The sequence below is a fragment of the Epinephelus lanceolatus genome, chromosome 21, assembly GCF_041903045.1.
Source record: "Epinephelus lanceolatus isolate andai-2023 chromosome 21, ASM4190304v1, whole genome shotgun sequence".
In the NCBI taxonomy this organism is placed as follows: Eukaryota; Metazoa; Chordata; class Actinopteri; order Perciformes; family Serranidae; genus Epinephelus; species Epinephelus lanceolatus.
This window is the reverse complement of record NC_135754.1, coordinates 39288762-39314847: the sequence shown is the minus strand read 5'-3', so window position 1 is coordinate 39314847 and position 26086 is coordinate 39288762. Positions and strand designations below refer to the sequence as shown.

The following is a 26086-nucleotide window of genomic DNA, read 5'->3' as shown; positions in this document are numbered from 1 at the left end:
TGGGGTTAGAGAACCTGATTCGTGCTGACTCCAGCTCCTGACAGAGAGCAGCTCCACAGTCCCATCAGATCCCTGACCCACCCTGACACTCCTCCTCCTTGGGATGCAGCCACAGATGTGTTCCAGGAACATCCCAGTACATGCAGAAACAAATAAAACGTTCAAAAAAACATTGTTCAACAACAATCACCAACTCTGGCTTGACTGAAAATAAACCCTTATTCACCCAGTGAGATGTGGACACAATGCTGACTCTGAGCATACTGACATTATGTTTTACTCAAATGGAGTTAGGTGAGTTTGCTGATGGTGATTTTTGGGCAACAAAAAGGACAAAATATCATCAAAAGCAAGTCAAGTAATATTGGACTTAGTGGTGAAGGAGTCTTTACAACATTATTCATCACAAAAAACATCAATATTCTTCTTCTCAGGGCCGTGATCACCTGTTCAACATCTGGGCACACACGTTTAATAACCGACACCTCTGTGACCCAACCAGGGCTGGAGATCAGCAGCAGCCAAATGCTGCTAAAATATGCACACATACACTCATCAACTAAAAACACAATGGGAATCTACTGAGTGGAGTCCACAAGCCACAGTGGCAGGTGAACAAAAAGTTAATTTCCAACCCTGGACACAACCTTCAGAAAAAGATTAGATCTGGAGTTTTTAAAGTCACAGTTACTGAGAGCCATTTCAGGATACGAGCCAAGACTGTGGAGGAAAAGTGCTTTTTATGACTTTGGTTATGACGTACTCACACTTTACCAAAAATATATCAAACAACACTGCTAGAGTCCACAAAACACACAACACACAACATGTAACACGTAACACATAACACTTAAATAACTTTTAATTTTTAATACATTTGAAAGTAGTGACATGGACAGGACAGTGTTTGGCTTCGATTGTACCCACAGCAGGAGAACAACATGACAAACCACACACAAAACTGCAGCACACCATGTTTCAATAGAACTGGTGTGTATCATGAAAACAGTTGCTAGTGATCATTTCGCTTGGTGGTGCGTGGTTACCTGTCGTAGCAAAGATCATTTTTCTCCCACAGTGTAAATTACTGCCTAACTTTGTCTCACTGAAACTTGACGTCACAAACAACAAGGCAAAGAAACAGCATGTTAATACATTAAGTGCTTCTGCTGCTACAGTCTGACTACAGTCTGACTACAGTGTGAGCAGTAGCTAACTGCAGCTAACTGTAGCTAACTGTAGTTAACTGTAGCTAACTGCAGCTAACCGTAGCTAACTGCAGCTAACTGTAGTTAACTGTAGTTAACTGTAGCTAACTATGGCTACCTGTAGTTAACTGCAGCTAACTGTAGTTAACTGTAGCTAACTGTAGTTAACTGTAGTTAACTGTAGCTAAGTGCAGCTAACTGTAGTTAACTGCAGCTAACTGTAGTTAACTGTAGCTAACTGTAGTTAACTGCAGCTAACTGTAGTTAACTGCAGCTAACTGTAGTTAACTGTAGCTAAGTGCAGCTAACTGTAGTTAACTGCAGCTAACTGTAGTTAACTGTAGCTAACTGTAGTTAACTGCAGCTAACTGTAGTTAACTGCAGCTAACTGTAGTTAACTGTAGCTAAGTGCAGCTAACTGTAGTTAACTGCAGCTAAGTGTAGTTAACTGCAGCTAACTGTAGATAATAGCCACTACAGTTTACAGCACTGGCAGCGATAACGGAACATAACTCCTGCGACGGTAGGAGCCACTACAAGTTGTCATCCTTGATGCTTCCCACACACTGGGAGACTTTAAAAACTCCCTTTGATAAAACATAAAATTAGGAATTCCTTATGTGTCTCCAAAAACACGTAACTCTAGTAAAACAAGATAAAAGGCGCCACGTGTGGACAGTATTCTTGTAAACTCTGCATCAACACACTCCATGTAGATAAACTGTATTTGTGTACAAACCTTACATTTTGGATGTTGTTGCCTCAGCTCACTGCCAGCCTCTGTTGGTTAGCTTTGCTATGTCAGTGGGAGGAGACTGTGGGACTGAGAGGCCAACTGTTAATATTTCTCACTACAATAAGTGCTGGTTGGTGGATCAGAAATACGCCAAATTAAACACAGACTCCTGCTCACTCACAACTCCACCAGTTTCTCCTTCTTTTCCTCAAAACAAGAAACTGAGATTTGGTCACATTCTTGCGTCTCCCTAGAGTCCCTCCATGTTTACTGTCTACCTGGTTTACTGCTTCCTGTTTGGTGCTGGAGAGAGCAGCTGTTGGTTGCAGACAATGTTCACGTCATTGAACTTCAGTATTTGCACGAGGCCAAGACTAAAAACGTAGAATAATGTCAGACAGCTGAGGGACAAACTCATGATTTCACTCCGTCACTGGAAGTTTGTGAGAAGTTGTTGTGTGTAGGGCCAGTATAACCTGACAGACGCCTGTGAGGGGGGGCAGTTCAGGAGCGTATTAAATGTCAGAACTGAAAGTGAAAGAACTGAAATGGATTGTGGTTGATTAAAATATAATGCATGCATTTCATGTCATGATTGCGAGCTGCACAAAATGTTTCTGAGGGCCACCATTGACCCGTGAGCTGCACTTTGAGGTGCATTAAAGTGTCAATTATTTCTAATGTCACCTTTGTCTGTGTGACGACATCAAACTGTTGAGCCTTCTAAGACATAGACATCATTTACGCACACATGTTGCACCTATGAAACAGACAGACGAAACCCCTTCATGAACTAGATGCTTTTTGTATCAACAGATTCTTATTAGATGAAAAACAGGAGGGTCACCAGGTCAGGACGACTTTTTTCTTAACATTCCAATCACTTATTGCACCTAAAATCGTCGCAGAAAGCTTTTCTCAGCGGAGTTAAAGGAACAGTTCCTCTTTCAAACGATGGTAGCGTCCTCTCTTGGCCATGAGCTCTTGGTGCGTCCCCTCCTCCACGACTTCCCCCTTCTCCATGAAAATGATGTGATCTGCTTTCTCCACAGTCTTCAGCTGATGAGCCACCACCAGGACGGTCCGACCGCACGCCAGAACCTCCTGCAGCACCTGAGACGCACAGACAGTGACATACCAAGTTACAGCAGTCTGTGTCTGCACAACTTATCAGACAAGGATAATGGAGATGTAAATGTGTGAGATCACGGTGGTAAAAACTCCAGCAACACAAATTTTTCATCCAGAAGAAAATGAAATGCAGAAATTACTGTCCAACAACAAAAAGAAGTCTTCCCTCACATGTCAGACATTTCAAAGACAACAAAATGCAAACAACAGTAATAACAGAATTAGACATAATAAAATAAACAGAAAATAAAAGAAAAAAATGGTTTCTCTGTTTTTCAAACAGGGTTCCCATATTGTTATGTTCATGCCATGCTTTAATCGTTTGATAGTTTGCAAACTTTTCCACAGGTCAAGTTATGGATTATTCTTTAATCCAATTTATGAACTTTATGACAGTGAGATGACTCTTTTTGCAAGTGGTAGACAGAGATTTGAGGCAGCAATATCTTTCTTGGATGGAAGAAGTTTGTCAGGATGTAAATCAAGAATAAAACACTTTGGGTCCAGTGTTAATCGTTTCTCCAGTATATTTATTCTCCAGAGCTTGTTTAATCTTCTGCCAGAACTCTTTTACTTTTTAGAGAATGACTTTAAATTTGAGGAAACAGGTGGATTCTTTTATTGAGAACTGGACACAATGGACAGTGACTGTCTCAAATGTTCGACCTGACTTTGTGTGAGTAAGTATTAGAAACGCATCATTCAGCCACTGTCTCTCTGATATCAGACACTGGATGCAAACAAATCTCCGCAAACTCAACTACGACAAATCAGACTTACTCATAACTGGTCCAAATTCCCTCACCCTGGCAGCCAAAAACTTCAATCTCTCTATTGAGAACTCCACCCTCTGCCCCCACTGCCGCAACCTTGGAGTCATCTTCGACAGCAATCTCTCCTTCAACACATCAAGCAAGTCACCAAATCAGCATTCCACCATCTCAAAAACATCGCCCGCCTCCGCCCCTCTCTCTCCTTCCCTGCAGCTGAAACCCTCATAATGCATAATACTGTTCCAGTAGTCGATTGGAGATGTAATACATCTCCAATCGACTACTGGAACAGTATCCTCTACGGCACAACCTCCAATCTCCTAAATAAACTTCATTATATCCAGAACTCTGCTGTGCGCCTCCTCACCCACACCCGCTCCTGTGACCACATAACCCCTGCCCTCCAGAACCTACACTGGCTCTCTGTTCCTCCTCCAATTCAAAATCCTCCTACTCACCCACAAAGCACTTCACAACCAGGCCCCCTCCTACCTTAAAGACCTTCTCCACCCCTACACCCCTTCCTGCACCCTCCGCTCCTCTGACGCCAACCTCCTCACCGTACTGAGTAGTAGTCTGACAGTGAAAGACAGGAACAACCTAAACAACATTGTAAAAGTCTGCTCCAAAACTGCTGGCACAAAATTGTCAGCCTTGAACTCTGTCTGGGAGGAACGTGTCCTCCAAAAGGCAAAAAACATAATAAATCAAGATCATGTCTTGGGTGGAGAATTCACCCTAATGCCATCAGGACGACATTTTCTGCAGCCTCTGAGGAAGACTAACAGATATTCAAAGTCATTCATTCCTTCTGCTGTCAAGCTGCTGAGTGCAGGGTTACTGTGATTGCAGTATCTGCCGTGTGCAACAGGCCTATTTGGCTCTATTTTTATTTATTTATTTATTTATCTCTGATTCTTGGAACTCATTGATGAAATATATTGAGGCACTTCTTTTTAAGCAGTAGTTGTTAGGGTTCCTATTTGGGTCTTGTTATTGTAATCTTGTTATTTGTTGCGTAGTCCCTTAACACTGCCTTGTACAGTGTGTTTCTTGCGGGATCCCATTCGTCATGTCATGCTCCCTCTGACACCTACTGTAAATCACGTTGTGTGAATGTTTTATGTGTTGTCGGTGGACTGTAGGAACTGAATTGCCGTTCGGGGATACATAAAGTTTTTCTGTATCTGTACCTGTACCTAGGACCAAGCGCCGCACCTGGGGGGACAGAGCTTTCTCTGTTGCTGCCCCCACCCTCTGGAGCTCCCTCCCACAATACATCCGCGGCTGCACAGACCTCACCTCCTTCAAAACTCAACTCTAAACATACCTGTTCCGTTCTGCATTTAATCCGTCCTACTTCCTTCTTGCTCGTCCCTTATACCCACCTAACTTTGTATGTCAGCACCATTATTTGTCTATAACCTTGTCTATACGTAATGCACTCCTGTCTGTAAGTTTTTCCTCTTTTGTCTGCTGTTCATTTCAATGAATCCATTTTATTTTATTCATGTAGTTTTATCTATTTACTTATTGTCACGCTCAAAAGTTCTTCATGTTTATCTGGTTGTGGATTTTGTTTGTATATTGTCTTAATAAACCAATAAAAACAGAATTACAAAAACAAATGTAAAATGCTTCAAAAACGACATTTTGAGCACATAAACTGTTTGCTCTGCTGCTCGCCGCACACAAAGGGAGGCACACAGCCGTATGAAGGGGGTGGAGTAGCTGCAATCTCAACTGTAACAATGACGCTGTTTGTCTTTTGTTGCCACATCACAGTGAAGGAAATCTGAAGCAACCACACCCACACAGTCCTGAAGTGAGATTATCTGAGTTGATAAGATCAAAGACTGATGATAACAACTTGCTGCAGCTTGTTTAGTCGTGAATATTTGGTGTGTAGAGATTGTAAATGTCTGCAGGGAAATCACAGACGCTCAACAAAAAATGTGGTTTGTGTCAAAGTTGTTAAAGAAGGAACAGTTCAGTGTGACACTCTCAGTCCCATTAGCAAAACAAACAGATTGTACATTTCTGCTCAGATTACACTACGTGCTAATCTGCTCCATGTTGGGCACAAATCAAGTGACTGATATATTAAATACTTCATGTTTTTATAAACATGTACAGTTAACACCAGACGTAAAGATCTTTTTGCACATTGGTCCCTATCTGGTTACCAGTATGTTTTTAATGCTGAATGTTTTACTGTCTTTTACGTATTTTTGTTTGTATGTTTCTTGCTGTTTACGCAGCAGTACCCTGTCTCTAAACCACATTTCTCCCAAGGGAGACAAATAAATGAACTTTGACTTTGACTCTGAAAGAGTCTCCTTGGGAATGTTTAATGATAAACAGTTACACACGGTGATCCGACCTATCTGATGTTTCTGCTGTTGATTTCATGTTCTTTGCTGCAGATCTACCGGCACTGAAGATAAGCAACATACAGCTGTGGACAGGTTTGAAACTTAAGGTCGTTTATGCACCTGGAGGGCCAGGCCTCTTTATGTAGGACAGAAAAGCACAGGTGTAAGTAACAAAACTCATGATGGCTGAATTCCATTTAGCAGCTTGAGTTTCAGGCTCCTGGTATTGTGCATGCTGACTCACTGTCACGGCTTATTGGGACACTTGAATGGAGCAGAGCCATCTTTAATAGAGACAACTGTTAGTCAAAGGGGATATAATCACTGAGAGTCTGCTCAGTGTAAGATGGGTCTCAGCAGTGACACAGACATGCTCTGACTGTGTTTTATACTTACAGTATGCTGCACTTCAACATCCAGTTTTCTGGTGGCCTCATCCAGTATGATGACCTGCGGCTCTCGAACCAGAGCTCTGATGATGGCGATGCACTGCCTCTGCCCATCAGAGAGTCTGCCACCACATTCCCCGATGTCTGTAAAATGAAATACGGACATAAAGATTATTCAGATAATAAAAACATCAAAATGTTTTCCATCAATCATTACTGAAATATCACATCACCACAATAGATCTTTGTTCCCCAGCCGGACACTTGGAGCTGTAAACCAAGACTTTCCTTCCATCACATCACATCTATCGTGACCATCGTATGTTCAACATTAATATTTAACTCATTTCCAACGGTATGTCCGTTACAGTTTCTGTTTCACAGGACACAGTGCATCAATCTGTACCGGTTTAGATACACAAATATAATCTGTAAAAAATGTACATGTTACTTTATGTCATCATTCCTATTGTACATTTACTGACTTGTGTATTTTCAGTTTCTGTAACTGCAGCTGATTTTTTTATGATATTTAATGTCCATCCTACAGTGTTGATGTAAGTTAAAATTTATTCATAAAAATGTCTCAAGCACAAGATGAAAAGAAAGCAGCTCTAACTTTTATCTTTATTTAAGTCTGTGACTCATCTCTCTGCCCTCACACTACAGTGCAAACACAGTACACAAGCATATGACGCCCACTTTAAACAGACTATTAAAACAACAAAAAGCAAAAACTAAGACTCCGACCAGACACTGCTCCGAGCAGGCTGCAAATCACAAAGCGCACCATACTGCATTTTTTCATCAGAGCCTACAATTTAAAAACAGAGAAGCTTGCCGCATCTTTTTTAAGTCGTTCTTGTAGGACAACCACCAAATCACCTGTGCTTTGCTTAACCTGTATTTTACTGTGAAGTAAACTCACACATCTGTACCCTGTATTATTTTAAACAGTGAGTTAGTTAGTATCTAGTTATCGTACCAAGTGAATAAACATCTGCACAGAAAATGGACAACCACCACTAGTTTGTCCTCCATGAATGTTGCCTCATCTTGTTGTCATCACCATCACAGAAGGCCTGACTTCCATCCCATATGACAACAGGGAAAAAAAGCCAAATGACGTCGGGCGTTTTCTGCTCCGAGTTGACGGTTTTTCAACTTGAGAACGCTCTTGCAAATTCATGAGGCAATCAGCAACACAAAAGCAGCAACTACAAAGTTTTACTCTCATTGAAATCAATTACAAAAGCTGCTAATAAGTGCTCTGTCCTATTGGGGCCAAAGGTTAGTCTCTTACAAAGACACCGATGACGTCAGCACGCTGGCTGACTCTGTCGTCTGTGGACATTCCCATAGGAAAGTTGTAATAGAACTAGCGCTGGCTCCCAGCGGCAGTGATGTGATTGGATCCAAATCCGTGTACTTCCATACTTCCACAACCAATGGCTGATTAGCTTTGCCTTACACCCGCCTACACCGGAATTGCTGTTCCCCGAATTGTTGTCCGTAGTACAACAGAAAAGGAAGCGTTCAGTGCATCGCAAAAAGAGATTAAAATGGATATAACTTCATTTGATTCAGCTATATTGCAGAGCTGCAACGTCTCTGTTACATGTAACACACGTGCCGTACCTATGGCAACGCCATCACGTGGTCTGGATATCCCCGCCCATTTCTATTACAAAACGAAAGACCAATGTCCCCAGACTCCCATTCTGAAGTAAGGGAGGCTGGTCATGTGAGACGAGGCCAAAGGCTCCTTAGTGCCGTTAAATAGACAATAAAAAACAACAATAAAACAATTGCATTAGATACTTCACCCTGAACAGGATAACATTAAACTAGAACTACTCCACCAACCAGTCAAGTTATACTTAGAGTTTATATCCATGTCTGTAAAGAAATGGATGCTTCACACACATCTTCCCCCGCAGCACACAAGAGCTCCACAATCAGCACAGTTTCAACATTAGTGTCACCATTTCAGTATCTGACCACAAATACTGAACAGACAGACGACCCACAGTCACGGCTATCACTGGTGCAGAGGCATAAAAACAAAGGAAAACTATTTGTAGCATTCAGGACTGATTGGTTTTAATTAGTTTTATAACAAACACCTTTGTTTACACCTGTATATGTCCACTTCTGTACCTGTGTCATATTCGTCCTTCAGCTCAGAGATGAAGTCGTCTGCCTTGGCCCTCTTCACAGCTTCCTTCACCTTCTCCATGGTGCAGTCCTTCAGGCCGTACTCAATGTTGTATCTCAGTGATCCAGAAAACAGCACAGGATTCTGGGATACCAGGGCCATCTGAATACACGAGGTTAATACACACACTAGTGATAGTGCAGTGCTGGTTGTAAGGATTGAATTTCACACACAGTTTTAACCAGGCAGCACAGAACATCTGTACAGTCAACATAGTATTAAGATTAGAGTCACCAGTTCAGTATCTGTTCAAATGTCTCCCCTTCTGTTCCTGAGATATGACGCTGGATACTGGCAAGAAAAGTGATTAAAGGGATAGTGCACCCAAAAATGAAAATTCAGCCATTATCTACTCACCCATATGCCGAGGGAGGCTCAGGTGAAGTTTTACAGGCTACAATGAGGCTAAAAACAGAGTTCAAATGAGGTTTTTCCAAACAACTTTTTATGTCGGGGCTTCAGGACACTTGGATCACTACGGACGAGCAGTATGGAGATATTTTGTGGTTTCAATGATGTGTTTTTGGACGTTTGAATCTGGGGCGCCGTCAGCCTCCATTAGGTGGAGTTGTGTTGCTACCTCCTCTCCCCTTGGATCTCTGCAAGTGATGTGAGGACTCTAAAACTTCACCTGAGCCTCCCTCGGCATATGGGTGAGTAGATAATGGCTGAATTTACATTTTTGGGTGCACTATCCCTTTAATGCAGAATATTATGATGTCACAGTGAAGGTGACCTTTGACCTTTTGGATATAAAATGTCATCACTTTAAGACATTTGTGTGAAGTTTTGTCATAATTAGCAAATTAATTTTAGAGTTAAAAGCAAAAGCATGTTTTGTGTTGTCGCACTGACCTTGACCTTTGAACGACCACAAAATTCCAATCACTTTATTCTTCAGCCCAAGTGGACGTTTATGTCAAATTTGAAGAAATTCCCTAAAGGTGTTCTTAAGATATTGCGATCACAAGAATGAGGCTGATGCAAGGTCATACTGACCTTGACCACCAAATCTAAGTAGATTATTGTTGAGCCCAAGTGGTGTTTTTGCCAAATGTGGCAAACTTCCCTCAAGGTGTTCCTGAGTTATTGTGTTCACAAAAATAAGACAGCTCTGAGGTCACAGTGACCTTGACCTATGACCACCAAAATGTAATTAGTTCATTGTTGAGTCTGAGTTGACAATTTTTGCAAAATTTATAGAAATTCCCTCACGGCGTTCGTAAGATATCGTATTTAGAGGATGAGACAGATGCACGGTTAGCCTGGTTCCAGACCATAGACCCCGCCCACTCAACTGAGTAGGCTTGCATCTCTGGTCTGGCATACTGCAATGAATTTGCGATTTATCACGTCCAAACGATGGACGGACCAATGAACGCCAGGGGTGGGGGCGGGTCTAGCGATTAGCCAATCAGCGCCACGCTAATGGCGACCGCTGCAGATCCTACAGACCACATTAACGATACTATTGACTCGTGTTAATGGAGGACCAAATTAAGGAAGCTGCTAAACTGGATTTAACGGCGATGCAGCTGGGCGTGCACGACGACGGAGACATTTTAAACGGGCAATGCTCGCTTGTTTTCGGCACCCCTGAGGCATGGATACTAATGACGTCAGATTCTGGGTGAGTCGTTGATCTCTACTGATTGGTTAGGGAAAAATCAAATTCCCTCCCCCTTGTAAATCGCCTTCAATGGAGGCGATGTCAGACTGAAGGTTCTGGGAGCTTCAGTCTGACACTCAGGTCACGGTGACCTTGACCTTTGACCACCAAAATCGAATCAGTTCACCTTTGAGTACAAGTGAACGTTTGTGCCAAATTTGAAAAAGAAAAATCCCCTAAGGCGTTCCTGTGATACTTTGACAGACAACCTGAAATTATAACGCCTCTGCCTACAGCCGTCACTGGTGTGGAGGCACAACAACAACAACAACAACACCAAAGAACACCACCACCTAAGAACAGACAGAGTGAGCACTGCTCAATGATGTTTTCATTGCAGAGATTTGAGCGCTCTGAGCCGACTGTACCTTCTGATGGAGGTATTTGTGTTTGTAGTGGTGCAGCGGTTCTCCATCCAGCAGGATCTCTCCGTCCTGAGGTTCATACAGCCTCTTCAGCAGGCTGACACAGGAAGTCTTCCCACTGCCGGAGGGACCCACCAGGGCCGTCATCTTCCCCGGCTGAAGCTCCAGAGAGACGGACTGTGCGGAACACGTTGATGATGACCTGGTTAACATCTATTCAAACAGTGATGCTGTAGGACACAGTGTCAGTCTGTAGCACAGTTACCTTTAGAGCCGGCTGAGCTGGTTTATCCTCAGACGCTGAGGGATACGTGAAGGTGACATTTTGGAAAACAACGCTTCCCTTCAGTTTCTCAGGAGCCAACTGTCCCAGCGCCTTACACTTTGGTGTTCTGTCAAGGTAACTGAACACTTTGGAAATGACGCCGACTGTGGACCAAGTATCTCCGTAGCAATACATAATCTCCTGCGACACAATACAAGAGGCATTATATTATATTTCACAACTCAAATACACAGAAGAGACTCTGCCGTGTGAAATATCTGTAACTCACCCTTAGGTTGTTTGACATGGGCTTCTGGTACAAGAAGAATGAAACGAGACTACCGATACTGAGGTGACCCGATGAAATGAGACTGCGGGCCTGCACCAGCATGAGTATCTTTATCCCCAGACTCACCAGCTACATGGAAAAAGTACATATAAAGAAGAACTACTGACATTGTAGTTAAATTTAGAATAAAAGAACAAAAACAGAAATCACACACGCTTAGGGCTGGGCGGTATGACCTAAAATTCATATCACGGTATAAATCGAATCCCTTCACAGTAACGATATATATCGCGGTATAAATTTAAGTGTAAAAGTTATAATAGAAGTGTTTCTGAATGGGTTTTGTAGTCCCTTAGCAAAGCTAAATTGATAAAAAAAACCAACAACAACAAAAGCAAAGACATAATGTATTTTTTAGAGCATTTATTGTGTAGAATGCAGATCTCAAAACTCAAAACTCAAAATTAAAACCCAGCACTCTATGGTGCAAAATGTCCCCTGGGATCTATATCAAAAGGTAATTTCCTTCTTTTAGCAAAATCCTAAATGACTGAGTTGTGTTTTTTCCACCTGGACCTTTATGCTCTGCCATTTCTCCTCTAATCATCAGGCTGTAACCTGTGACAGGCTGCTATGATACCACAACTACCACACATTCACATATGGAGTTTTTTGTGGAGCCCCTAGCGTCACATAGGTTTACATTACCCAAGGTTTATGACAAACTCTCTTGCCGAAAACCAACTCCCGTGTGCGCACGGCGAGAGAGGAGAGGGAGAGACGCTGTGCTGCTGCCAGAGGAGACACTGAATGAGTTCCCTCTGAGCAGTAAGTCGCTAAAAGAGTCTGAGAAGTCCGGGGCTGTTCATAAGACATTAACTCACTCACTCACAAGTTCTCCAGCAACACATGTTGCACGTGCTACGCTAAATCACGGACGTGAACCAGCTCCTCTTGCTCCGCTGTCTCTGTGCTCGCAGCCATTTTCACACTGAGGCAGGTGCGATGACGTCATCGACGATAGGATGGTAGAGTGCAAATCTCTACCGTGGGCCAAATTTATATCATTTCTACCGTCTACCGCATATACCGTGCAGCCCTACACACACCTCTAAATTACATGCACCAAACTAAAGGGTTTTACTCATATTTTGAGCAGCACATACACATGTATGGAAGACCACTCCTGCCTCTGCAACACAAAAATAGATGGTAAGATAAAATGTTTGAAAAGACAAAAAAATTAAAATTGACGAGAAACTGTGACACAATTTTGACTTTTTATGTCAGAATTCTTAATTGTGCTTATAATTAAAGTCTAAATTTAACTTGCTGAGTGAATTTCATCTCTGCTTTTCGCAGATGATGTGGTTCTGTTGGCTCCATCACACCGTGACCTCCAGCATGACCTGGGGCGGTTTGAGTGTGAAGTGGTCGGGATTAGAGTCTGCACCTCCAAATCTGAGGCCATGTTTCTCTGTCGGACAATGAGTGTTCATGAGTGAGAATAGAATGGAGCATGAGACGGATCGGCAGTTTGGTACGGCGTCTGCAGTGATGTGGGCGCTGTGCTGGACTGTCAAGGTTCAGAGGGAGCTGAGCCAGAAGGCAAAGCTTTCTATTTACTGGTCCATCTGTGTCCCAACCCTCACCTATGGTCATGAGCTCTGGGTAGTGACTGAAAGAATGAGGTCACAGATACAAGCGTCTGAAATGAGTTTCCTCTGTAGGGTGTCTGGGCTCAGCCTTAGAGATAGGGGGAGGAGTCAGACATCTGGAGGGAGCTCGGAGTAGAGCTGCTCCTCCTTCATGTTGAGGTGGTTCAACATCTGATCAGGATCCTCCTGGGCGCCTCCTGCTGGAGGTGTTCTGGGCACGTCCCACTGGTAGGAGACCAAGAGCACGCTGGGAACGCCTCGGGGTCCTCCAGGAGGAGCTGGAGAGGGTAGCTGGGGAGAGGGAAGTCTGAAATACTTTGCTCAGCCTGCTGCCCCCGCGACCAGGCTTCGGAGACGCGGTTGAAAATGGACAAATGGATATATTTTATATTGAAAGTAAAACTTCTGCCACTTTTTTATAGTTCTGACTTAAAATATGTCAAATTTAATATTAATTGTAATTAGGACTTATTGTATCATACGACAGAGCATTAGGGCCACATTGAAGAAAAAAAATTTCGAGAATAAAGTCGTAATATTACGACTTTTTCTCAGTTACGACTTTATTCTCGAAGTCTCCGAATTTTTTTTCTTCAATGTGGCCCTAATACTCTGTCGTAGTATCACACTGTTTTAACCTTGTAAGTTAAAAAAGATTTAATCCTATAATTTTGATTAAGAAAGTTGAACTTAGTTAATATCTCACATTCTGATTTAAAAGTCACAATATAAATGTGATTTTTTTTTTTTTTTTAAATATCTCATGATAAATGTATATCGCATGTTTTTCTTTTACTAAATGGGCCTCCTCCACACACTGAGTTCAAACCTCAAAACATTCTGGTGCTTCCAAGATAAGTCGACTGATATGACTCATGAACGCATCGTGCTGCCACCTTACCCTTCGTATAAAGCCGAAGACGACACTGTAGATTCCTGAACGTGTCTTCACAGCGGACATTTGGTCCAGAGCCTCGTTATACCTCCTCAGTTCATCTTTCTCTGCGTTGAAGCTTCGGACCGTTTGAATCTTGCTGATCGTCTGGAAAGCCAGGTCTTTGTTCTGAGCTTGGCAGTCCTGGATCTGATCTTTCAGGTCCTGTTCGACACAGAATACAGATTAATTTAGTAATCAGAATACAGATTAATTCAATAAATAGAATACAGATTAATTTAGTAATCAGAATACAGATTAATTCAATAATTAGAATACAGATTAATTTAGTAATCAGAATACAGATTAATTCAATAAATAGAATACAGATTAATTTAGTAATCAGAATACAGGCTGATTCAGTAACGAGGAATGATGCTGCACATCACATGTTCAGGATTTCTTGACCTGTGCTGCTCATCTGTCTTCAGTTTCCTGTCTTTAACGTCACATGTTGCACCACAGTTCCACCAATCTTATATTCCAGTGCAATTTAAGGTCATTTTAGCTTTTAACAAACACAGTCCTTCAGCTGCTGAGCTTCTGTTTGAATCCTTTCCTTCTCTTTAATTCTTTTCAGAAGAACTGATGAATGTTCTCTCTGTCTTCCTTTGGTCTCACTCTCCCTAAACTAACTGTAACTAAATCCATCCGACATGCTGCTGTTTGCTATTCATTCATTTTGTTTGGTTCACTGTGGAGACAACAAAACAAAATAACATGTTTGGCTTGACTGACTCATTGACTTGACTCATCACACCTACCTGGGACAAGGTGATGTATTTGTTCTGAATGACGGCCAGCAGCGGCATCTCTATGCAGGTGAGCACAGTGAGCTCCCAGGACAGACCTAACATCACTCTGAGCATGAGGCAGGTTTTGACTGTGCTGCGAACCAGTGCGTTGGCGTTCAGCGCGACCGTGCGGCCCATCCTGTCCACATCAGAGTGCAGGCGGGAGGAAAGACGGCCTGAGTGGTGACAGGGAGAAAAGGCCACGTTCAAGAGAGTTTCAGCGGTTTTTGGAGGAAATTCTCATTATGTGTGATGGTTATTTATTTGTGCTTGAGAGCTAAAGCAGCAGCACTGTGTGTGTTTGACCAATCAGTGACACTCATCCCTGCACATCCCACCCTGAAAATGACCACACTGAAGTACTGAATGTCCCTGAACCTTCATTTAGATCCTGGAGACAAAATGAGTTCCTCAAAGGTTCCTCGTCTCTGGGGAAAGTTTCTTCAGTCAAAAAGGGTTTAATGTGTTTGTGGCAGAATGAGACATTTAATGTATTGGCACACTTTTGTCATGTAGTCTAGGCTATGTGGAAAAAGTGTTGTGTCCACAACAACAGATTTCTTGACCCTGTAAATCCCTGAAGCATGACAGCAGACATGTTCAGTATGTTGTTCTCACCGGGGTTGTTCTCGTCGAAGAAGTGCACTTCCTGCTGCAGGAGGGTGTGAAACAGTAGGTGCTTCAGTCTCTTGTTCAGTCTGGCCAGAGTGCACATAAATATGCCTCCTCTTAAGCCAGAGAACAGAGCGCTGCTCAGATGGAGACATCACATTATTTTTCACATAAATGAAACAAATCACATTTTTCTAAGCAGACAGAAGACGAGTGGTGACATTTTACTGTAAAACACAAAAGGACAACAAATTTTTGTATTTAATTACCTTCCCAGAGAGATAAGAGCCAGCTGTCCCACTGCAGAACAGAAGCTGGTTTCATGTGCTCCACCTCTCAGCATATCAATAACCCTCCCCTGATACAGAGGGATGTATGTATCACCTGTCAGGACAGACAGATGACACAGATTAGGTGAACAGGAAATGATCTACGAGATGTTTCTGTGATGTGAGTGTCAGTTTTCATAATACCTTTAATGTAAATGTACTAAAGCAATCTCTCTCAACCGAGACGGTTTCTGTGAGTTTTGTTTTGTGTCTGTTGACTCTGTAAATGACTGAGTAAAGGTAGATGATAACATTTCTTTTTTTCTGAACAGGGTCTGGTGAGTTTGTCTTTCAGAGCTGTTTATGGTTGAACTAATAATAATAATAAATAGAAGAAAAATTTTATTTGTAGAGCACTTTTTATACTGACAGCACAATGTGTTTTCCAAGGTGCAGGAAAAACAAAAGTGACACTAATAAAACATAAGCATATACACACGCCTGTATGCATGCATACATACACACATGGCTGCAAACACAAACACAAACACACACACACACACACACACACACACAATAAGTCTATTAAATGTCAGGAAAGGCCGATCTGTAAAAGTAGGTTTTCAGGCGAGGTTTAAAGACGTGAACAGAGTCAGCTGATCTGACGTTCAGTGGGAGGCTGATCCAAAACTGAAAAGGCTCGACCACCGTCTGTCTTTAACCTGGACCCTGGAACAGTTAGAGGACCCAGACCAGCAGACCTGAGGGGCCTGTTTGGACGGTTATATACTCTGGTGCCAGGTCTTTGAGAGCCTTGTGTGTGATTATAAGAACTTTAAATGGATTCTATGAGAGACAGGAGCAATGCAGGGAGGCCAAAACAGGTGTGATGTGAGAGGATCAGTCAAAAGTCCAGCTGCTGAATTTTGAACGATTTGGAGCTGATGAGGAGCTCGACTGTTCAGGCAGGTGAACAAAGTGTTACAGTGATCAAGGCGGGAGGATTTGATAGCATGTATGACTTTCTCTGTCAGCTACAGTTGGAGATGTTCCTCAGCTGGAAAAAACAAGACGGGACTACATTCCTTACATGTTGCTCCAGGGTTAAATTACTGTCAAAGAGTAACACAAGGAAGTTGCTCTTTAACAAACAGACCTGTACTGGTCTTGGTCTATCTCTGTAGGGTCCTTTCGGTAATCCTGTCAGACACTAATAATAATAATAATCTGAGCCTGTCAGTGGCAAAAACCAGCACAAGACATAAAGTGACAGCATGAACAGGCTCAGAGTGGTTACACTGCAGCCTGGCCCCTGCTCTCACTTAATACTGGACCCCTGGTCTGGACCTCTGCGTAATGGGATGTGATGTTTTGTGGGCGTTCCCATAAATACTGACTGTATCTATGAAGAGACGGACTAACACTGTTGGTTTGGTCTTTTCTTTAGGAAATATACAGGATCTGCTTTATCCTCTGGTTTCTGTATTCTTGTATTCTAAATGCAAGTGTAGAGTGAATACAGTGTGTACAGCTAAGAGGGCATATGTGCACGTACACTACATGAAGCATAAAGCATGCTGTATATTTCATACTTACAGATGACACCCAAGATGAGGAAAGTGAAAGCTGCGATCAGGTAAAAGGTGTCTGGTTTGAAGTATTTCAGCAGCCTCACCAGCAGCCGCCTGGCGTTCAGTTTAATGTCGTCTTTCCTCGGCTTTGAATCACCGCAGAGGCCCTTCTCCCAAATCACACAGGCCAGTGACGACGACACGGGGCCCAGGAGCAGCATGCTGGGGTCAGGTGAAGGTCCCGTGTAAGGCTCTGAGGGAGGTGCCATGAAGACCCGTCCAGTCTCAAACACAGGAGACAGAAGGCAGAGGAGTGCCACCCACCTGCGGAGCACGGCCTGGGGCTTTCCATCAGTCAGTACGGAGGTGAAAACGTGGAGACTGGCCCAACGTGCTGCCCCAAAGGCCCACACACCTTCCAGCCCACCATAACTGGAGCACTTGAGCAGCACCAGTCCGGCCCACAGTGCCACACACAGCACGGCATCGAAGAGAAGGATGAACAATGCACACGCTGTCACTTCCCTCATTTTCCTTTGGTGCAGGGTGAGACTGCAGGAGGCTGAATCTGATCCTGGAACAACAGATGTTTGTGTTACACTGTTAGTGAGGTTCATTTCCTCATGTGCTGCACTCAAGAGCAACTCAAGAGCAAGTCTTACGTACTTCTGATAGACACTGTGGCACAATGCACATTTTTATTTCAATGCACATTTTCATTTCTATTTTGTTTTATTGCTTTATATTTACATACTTCTATTTCACACTCTTATTCTTACTTCTTATCATTCTCTGTTCTTTACATCAGAGCGACTGTAATGAATCACAATTTCCCCTCTGGGATCAGTGAAGCATTTCTGATTCTGATTTATACATAAACGACCTCACAGAAGGACATACTGGACTTTTGCACTCTAGTTTTATATTTACAGCTCACTCAAGAACGTATTGCTTCCTACAGTCTACAGAACAAAGTCAATCTCAGCAGCTACAACTGATGAAGAGGTAGCACAACACTGCCCTCTTTGGCACCACTGCAGAGGATGATGTACACCTGACTCAGACCCAACACTCCACACTGTCTCTCACCCATCTGCTACCAGGCACTTCTAATCAGACAGTGGCGTGCAGCCTCGCTGAGGGACATAATGTCCTGTCTTAATCTTGAATAGATTCACCACTCAACCAGGTAATCAGATAAAAAAAAAAAAAAAAAAGGTGTGGGCCCCTTTCTGGAGAACGTCCAGAGCTCTCAGTTAAACTGAAGACTTTGTTTGTTTCTTGTTCTTGTTGCTATTCTGAACATGCCTTTCTCTCACACACACACACACACACACACAGCTCTCCTTCTCTCTTTTAAGTACAGTTTTGATGTTGTTGTACTTTACTAAGTATTTCCATTGTGCACTACTTTATAATTTTACAGCAGTATGTTGAGAAGAATGTGACAACACAACGATGCAGATACACAGTCTGTCTCATATGTTATGTTCATGTTCGACAACGTTTCACTACTGGGATTTTTCATAAGCTATTCCTTTGTGTACCAAAGCAACAGCTGTCCAACAAAGAGCAAAAGGTACAATATTTCTATCTGAAATGCAGCTGAGTAGAAGAACAAAGTGGTAGAAAATCAAAATACTCCAGTGAAGTACAAGAAGCTAAAATCTGAAGTGGGAAGTTGTTAATTAATTAGATTTACTCTTTATTCTATTGATATATATACATACACATATATGTTGTAGTAACCATTACAGCATAATACATATATTTTTTATTTTCAGGATGCACAGTATTGGATTTTTTGCAGATATGTGATATGCCAATATATAGGCCTAACAACTCATTTGACCAATAACTGACATCAATCAATATCAATATATCCACGTTTTTCTCCACCTAATTTTAGTGATCATCAAGTCTCCTCTGTAGATGAATTAACCTCATGTTATACATGCATACTCTTATGGTGACGGCCCAGCAGCAGATGGAGACAGGAAATACAGTACTTTTTATTGTATGTGATTTTCATTCATTGTGAGGATTAAAAAAAAGCATGTTGGTTCATTTTAAAGCAAATATCGTCCAATACTGAGGACATACCAATATTATCGTGCATCCCTAATATGTCTGATTGCAACACTAGAGTTACAGTGTAATGTGGCACAGTGCACATATCTATATATTTGTACACACTTACAGACTCAGCACAGTGAATACACAGTATATATGTGTTATTCTTATTACCTCAAACAATGTAGCATGATGCATATTTTTATTTCCATCTCACTGCTTTATAATTACATAAACACAAATCACAATGTCCCCTCTTGGATCAATAAAGTATTTCCTGATTCTACTGTTCTGTACATTTGTACAACATCTACCTCTGAAATGTGTTCAAGTAAAAGAATGAAGTAACACAAAGAGGACAAGTGACGCACAAGTGCCTAACAAACAGCACACGTGTTGATGACATGAGTAAAAGTACTGACCACATCACGACCTCATTATTAATCTGACTTTAATGCAAATAGTCTGGTGCAATAAAGTACAATATTTCCCTCTGAGAAGTAAGTTAGTGAAATGGAAGAATAAAGTTGCACAAAATAGAAATACATGAGTAGAGTTTAGAGTGTAGTAATGAAAGTACCAACCCACCACACTTTGCTGTCAGTACTCTGGTGTGTAAACACAGTTAGCTCCCAGACATTAGCCGATGTGTTCCCAGCATGCACAGAGACAGCATCACTGACACCTGGACACATTACGGACATTTTAACGAGCCTCAGACCTTCGTTTCACTAAATCGCTACTTTAATGTATTGCCTTTGGTAAGTAACGTTACAGTAGCTAGCTAGCGTTAGCTTATAACTTCAACAAGTCGTATTAACAATGTACGGCGGCCTCTGTCCTCACTGCTGTTTGATATGTAGCTTAACAAACCTGCGACACATTAATATGTTCGTTAACTTGATGTTATTGAGTCATGTTGGTGACTTACCGTGTGTTTCCCGTCACAGCCCGCGGCTAGCTGACGTTAGCTAACGTTAGCTGTTTCGCTTTTAGTTTCACTTTCAGTTGGGCGACATGAAGGTCACCTGTCTGGACTCTGAACACCTGACACGAGGAGGAAAGACACGGCGGAGAAAACGCTGCTCTCATTTTAGCTGCTTTTCTTTTTCACTCGTTGGTTGCAAGTTTTCAGTTTTAAAACTTTACGCTGTCCGCCATTACACATGAAGGCCAGAGTGAGGCGATAGTTTACATCTGTGTTCCTGAGTGAGTCGCTTTCAAAACAGCAGAAGAAGAATGAAAACCAACGACAGCGGCAAAACATCTCTATCGCCCCCTGGTGGCTGCTGCAGTACAGCTCATACAGAGACGGGACATGACACCAGCTAAAAGTCAAAGTAAAGGTCAAATATTTTTTTCCTGAAGATGCTTCTGTTATTTTAGGAACATGTTCTCACTCTACTGTGTTTTTAAATGATCGTTTCCCTGATAAGTTTGGCTTTAATTGGTTCTGTGATGCTATAGAGGGGGTTGCATATATTTGAATTTAAGTCATTTAAGTCACTGAATATTTAATATTAAAATGTACACACCACTGAATTCATAGCATTAAAATATTTTACTCTGACACCTATCTAAATGTATGTGTTCAGAATTCACCTCTTTGAAATTATAACATGACATTTCTTGATTTGCAATTTTTAAAGCTGAATGTGAAAATGTTTTTCAGTGTTCATGAATTCAGATCCAAAAATTTCCAGTTCATAATAAAAAAAATAGAATAAATTAGGCTAATTCCTTAATTACAAAAAAGTGTACATGTAGATTCAGATTGCTCAGATTTGATTATATTATTACTATTATATATATATATATATATATATATATATATATATATACACACACATATATATATTGCCAGTGTATACAAATCAGATGCAGAAATTTAAGTTTTGTTATTTCAAAAGTAAAATTAAAATTTAAAAATTTAAGATGGTAAAATGCAAATAAATCAAATTGGATTAGGGCCTGTGACCACATGGTGTTTTTATTGGGCAGAAAGGCGCTGGGAATTTTTAGATCTGAGTTTGACCAACAGAATATGAGCAATCCGAATCTACATGTTCAAAATCACTGAATGAATTTGTTTGTTTTAAATTATGAAACTCGAATTTTTGGACCATACAACCATACCATACAATACAACATAAATTATAGAAAACAAAGTTATTTGGTCTTCTTTTCAAAGTGGAGCATTTTTTTTCCAGTGTCTGTTCATTCATACAGTTTTACAGAGTTCAGCAGTTTGTTTGTAAATTTCTATTTAACATATTTGAGGGATTTACAACGCAACACAAATGTATTACAGCACATACAGAGCCCTTCTGAGGTTATAACTGTGACGTCATGATTGACAGCCGTATTGGCCAATCAGCGTGCTCACAATCAATGACGCTGCTCGTGATTGGTCGAACGGGTGAATGGGCGGGAACAGGAGCCCCTGGCTCCACTTCCCGACATGGCTCCAAACATCCAAGATGGCAGCGGCTGTATGTGAGCTGTTTGGCTTCGTGTTAGTGCAGCTGGAGGAAGTGACGCGCGTTGTTCTTCATCGGCTCTTGTTATTGAAGCAGAGTGTGAGCTTTAACCTCCGCAGCTCACCGGCCGCGTGACAGGTTCCGTCCTGTGCGGTGTGAAGACAAGATGTCGGAGCAGACTCTGGAGTACTTGATGAGCCGGGGTCACATACAAAGGAGGGACGCTGCTGAGGTCAGCTGGTCTCACGCTGTGAACAGCCGCAGCCGGCTGACGGAAGCTCTCACGGGTCACACTCACATGCTCGAGGCCGACGTCATCATCAGAGGTCATGACCCCAGAGAGCCGATCATGGCGCACCCCCCTGACACAGACAGCGACATCACACTGAAGGAGTGGCTGCAGGCAGTGAAGGCGCAGGACAAGGGGATCAAGCTGGACTTCAAGAGCCTGGACGCGGTGTCTCCATCTGTCCACCTGCTGCAGGACGTGCTGGACCAGCTGAGCCGTCCCGTGTGGATCAACGCAGACATCCTGTCAGGTCCTGGGGGACAGGTCAGACCTCTGGAGCCTCAGGCCTTCCTGTCTGCTGCCACAGCTCTCCCGTCTCACACTGTGCTGTCTCTGGGCTGGACCACAGGGTGGACTGCAGGGACAGACAGCCCAGGGTACAGCTGGGACATGGTGCGTGTGATGGAGGAGCTGTGCAGGGGTCTCGAACACCCGGTCACCTTCCCAGTGCGCGCCGCTCTCCTCTCCCAGTCCTTCTCCGAGCTCAGCTGGCTGCTGCAGCAGTCACACAGGTACTCTCTCACAGTGTGGACCGCACAGAGGGACGAGTACTCGCTGCAGGACTTCCTGTCCTACAGGAGACAGCTGGACGTCAGCAGGATCTACTACGACCTGCCGGACCCTCAGAGGACAGAGCTCAGTGAGACATCACAAGACGACAGCTGAGAGTCTGCAGCACAGAGGGACATGTCTCATCTGACAGACTGAAGTGGAGACAGGAGAGTGGAACTGTCTCTGGTCCACCTGCCCTCTGGTCCATCTAGTCCCTCTGTCCTCTGGTCCCTCTGCCCTCTGGTCCATCTGTCCTCTGGTCCATCTGTCCTCTGGTCCCTCTGCCCTCTGGTCCATCTGTCCTCTGGTCCATCTGTCCTCTGGTCCACCTGCCCTCTGGTCCATCTAGTCCCTCTGTCCTCTGGTCCCTCTGCCCTCTGGTCCATCTGTCCTCTGGTCCATCTGTCCTCTGGTCCCTCTGCCCTCTGGTCCATCTGTCCTCTGGTCCCTCTGCCCTCTGGTCCCTCTGCCCTCTGGTCCATCTGTCCTCTGGTCCCTCTGCCCTCTGGTCCATCTGTCCTCTGGTCCCTCTGCCCTCTGGTCCCTCTGCCCTCTGGTCCATCTGTCCTCTGGTCCCTCTGTCCTCTGGTCCCTCTGCCCTCTGGTCCACCTGCCCTCTGGTCCCTCTGGTCCATCTGTCCTCTGGTCCCTCTGCCCTCTGGTCCATCTGTCCTCTGGTCCCTCTGTCCTCTGGTCCCTCTGCCCTCTGGTCCATCTGTCCTCTGGTCCATCTGTCCTCTGGTCCCTCTGCCCTCTGGTCCATCTGTCCTCTGGTCCATCTGTCCTCTGGTCCCTCTGCCCTCTGGTTCACCTGCCCTCTGGTCCATCTAGTCCATCTGTCCTCTGGTCCATCTGCCCTCTGGTCCCTCTGCCCTCTGGTCCCTCTGCCCTCTGGTCCCTCTGTCCTCTGGTCCCTCTGTCCTCTGGTCCATCTGCCCTCTGGTCCACCTGCCCTCTGGTCCATCTGTCCTCTGGTCCATCTGTCCTCTGGTCCCTCTGCCCTCTGGTCCATCTGTCCTCTGGTCCATCTGTCCTCTGGTCCCTCTGCCCTCTGGTTCACCTGCCCTCTGGTCCATCTAGTCCATCTGTCCTCTGGTCCATCTGCCCTCTGGTCCCTCTGTCCTCTGGTCCATCTGCCCTCTGGTCCACCTGCCCTCTGGTCCATCTGTCCTCTGGTCCATCTAGTCCCTCTGTCCTCTGGTCCCTCTGCCCTCTGGTCCCTCTGCCATGGGTCACACTAGGCTCTGACCAGGAGCACCCAGGGGTCTGCAAGACAGATGTTAAAGGGATAGTGCAGCCAAAAATGTAAATTCAGCCATTATCTACTCACCCATATGCCGAGGGAGGCTCAGGTGAAGTTTTAGAGTCCTCACATCACTTGCAGAGATCCAAGGGGAGAGGAGGTAGCAACACAACTCCACCTAATGGAGGCTGACGGCGCCCCAGATTCAAACGTCCAAAAACACATCATTGAAACCACAAAATATCTCCATACTGCTCGTCCGTAGTGATCCAAGTGTCCTGAAGCCCCGACATAAAAAGTTGTTTGGAAAAACCTCATTTGAACTCTGTTTTTAGCCTCATTGTAGCCTGGGTTAGGGTGTGTGGGCGAGACCTTTGAAAGCACGTGAACACACATGAAGACGGTGCCCATGTCTCACGGTCTCAAGTGCACACACGTCTTCGGTGGCCTCTGGCTCATCTGTGGTGTCTCACTGTCTCTGTGTCTCACTGTCTCTGTGTCTCACTGTCTCTGTGTCTCACACTTCCACTGCTGTGGCTCAGAAACGTTGTCACTGGATTATAATGTGTTCATCACACTCATGTTGCATCTGGTAAAGATGGAGCTCATTAGATGTTTTTAATGAGAGGGTGTGTGCACAAAATAAATGTTTGGATTCACTCAAACAAACTCTCCTGTTTCCTCCTCCATCCTGCCTCAGATATTTTACCCAGACTCTTCATCACCTCCATTTTATGTCTCATTAACTGTACCTTCCCATTTGCTTCATCATGGCGCCTTCAGTTTCACCTGGTGTTTTGTTATCTGTTGAAGTGCAGCTGCTCTTAAAAAGATACTGATCATTCTGTAGAGAGCAGCTGAGCGAATGAGAGTGAGTTCAGTCACAGATGTGCAAAAATACATCAAAATGTATTTTAATACAAAATACCCCTCCAATAAATGTATCAAAATAAAATACACGTATTTTGTATTTTCAAACACAGAAAATATTTTTTCTTTTTTTCTCTTTAGCAGCGACCTGCAGCTCTACAGGTCACTCTGTCAGTCGGTTGGTCCACAAAGCTTTTTGTGAATAACTCAAGAAGTCCTTGACCAAAAATGCTCAAAATGTACATGCTGCAATTAGAGACCACGAGTAACGATGCCAGAAAGAACAACCATGATTCATCCATTAATGGCGTGATAGTTGCAAATTTGCACTTGTTTTCTCACAGTTTGGTGTAGCAGAGTATTCAGGTTTGGGCTATAGGCTACCCTAAAATATTATTTATTGATTCAGACAACTTTATTGATCCCACGTGAGGCAATCCATTTGTAGCATACTCACCCCAAGCATCAACCACAACAACATACAGTTTCCTATGTTATGCACAGTCCAGTAAAACAGACCACTGGGTCACTGAAGGGCCCAAGTTTGAAAAAACATATACATAAAAAAAAAAAATATATATATATATATATATATATATATGTATATATGTATATATATATATATATATATATATGTATATATAGATATATATACATATATATATATATGTATATATAGATATAGATATATATAAAAGAAGTAAAAAATATTGTCACATCCAATATTATAAGAATGTGTAGCCTATTATTTTTGATTTGTGGAGAAAGTATTTTGAGTATTTTAAATACAGAATTACTCCACTCAAAAGTATTTTGTTACAAATTACATTTGCTTTTTATCGGCCTTATCAAATACAGATTACAAAATACTCAAATGTAACTGAAATACGTATTTTAAATACAAGCAATAGAAATACTGCCCATCTCTGAGCACAGAGCTGTTGTTCACACTGACACTGTCTTTTGTTTCTATGAGCAGTAACCAGCTGCTGTAAGAGACTCATTTTGACAAAAAAAACAACAACAAAGACAAGTTTGATATTCAAACATTTATTTTTCCTCTGATCATAATGTATAAATAAAGATTTTATAATAAAGGTATAATTTGGCCCAAAGCAAGACAAGCCTCTATAAAGTACTAATAAATCCTCTGGCTGCAGAGAAGCCACACAGCTTATACCTGAATGTGTTTCTAGGGTTCAGTCACATCAGACACAAAACAGTCCACTGCTCATTTATCAAAAGACAAACCTGTGATTGGGACTGAAGGTAAACTCAGTTACAGTGTCATTAAACTCCTTCATGAAATGTTCAAACCTGCCG

The 26086-nt window shown here is 42.9% G+C and overlaps 2 protein-coding genes across 3 annotated transcripts; one reads left to right on the top strand and one right to left on the bottom strand.

Moving 5' to 3' along the window:
• Positions 1-844: 844 nt before the first annotated feature.
• Positions 845-20538, bottom strand: tap2t (transporter associated with antigen processing, subunit type t, teleost specific). Of its 2 annotated transcripts, XM_078163247.1 has the most exons (13): positions 20261-20538; positions 19918-20014; positions 17282-17830; positions 15686-15800; positions 15423-15553; positions 14775-14980; positions 13978-14175; positions 11419-11547; positions 11130-11330; positions 10868-11041; positions 8773-8932; positions 6620-6756; positions 845-3057 (listed from the first exon to the last, which is right to left on the bottom strand). In XM_078163247.1, the coding sequence occupies exons 3-13, from the start codon at positions 17784-17786 to the stop codon at positions 2872-2874; spliced, it is 2142 nt and encodes a 713-aa protein (XP_078019373.1). In that variant the 5' UTR covers positions 17787-17830; positions 19918-20014; positions 20261-20538; the 3' UTR covers positions 845-2871. The 2 variants fall into 2 exon arrangements, with proteins under 2 accessions (XP_078019373.1, XP_078019372.1); XM_078163246.1 differs by lacking the exon at positions 19918-20014 and having other exon boundaries at positions 20261-20537.
• Positions 20539-21835: 1297 nt separating this feature from the next.
• fam151b (family with sequence similarity 151 member B) lies at positions 21836-24868 on the top strand. The gene has a single exon (XM_033611994.2). The coding sequence runs from the start codon at positions 21976-21978 to the stop codon at positions 22762-22764; it is 789 nt and encodes a 262-aa protein (XP_033467885.2). The 5' UTR covers positions 21836-21975; the 3' UTR covers positions 22765-24868.
• The last annotated feature ends 1218 nt before the right edge of the window (positions 24869-26086 follow it).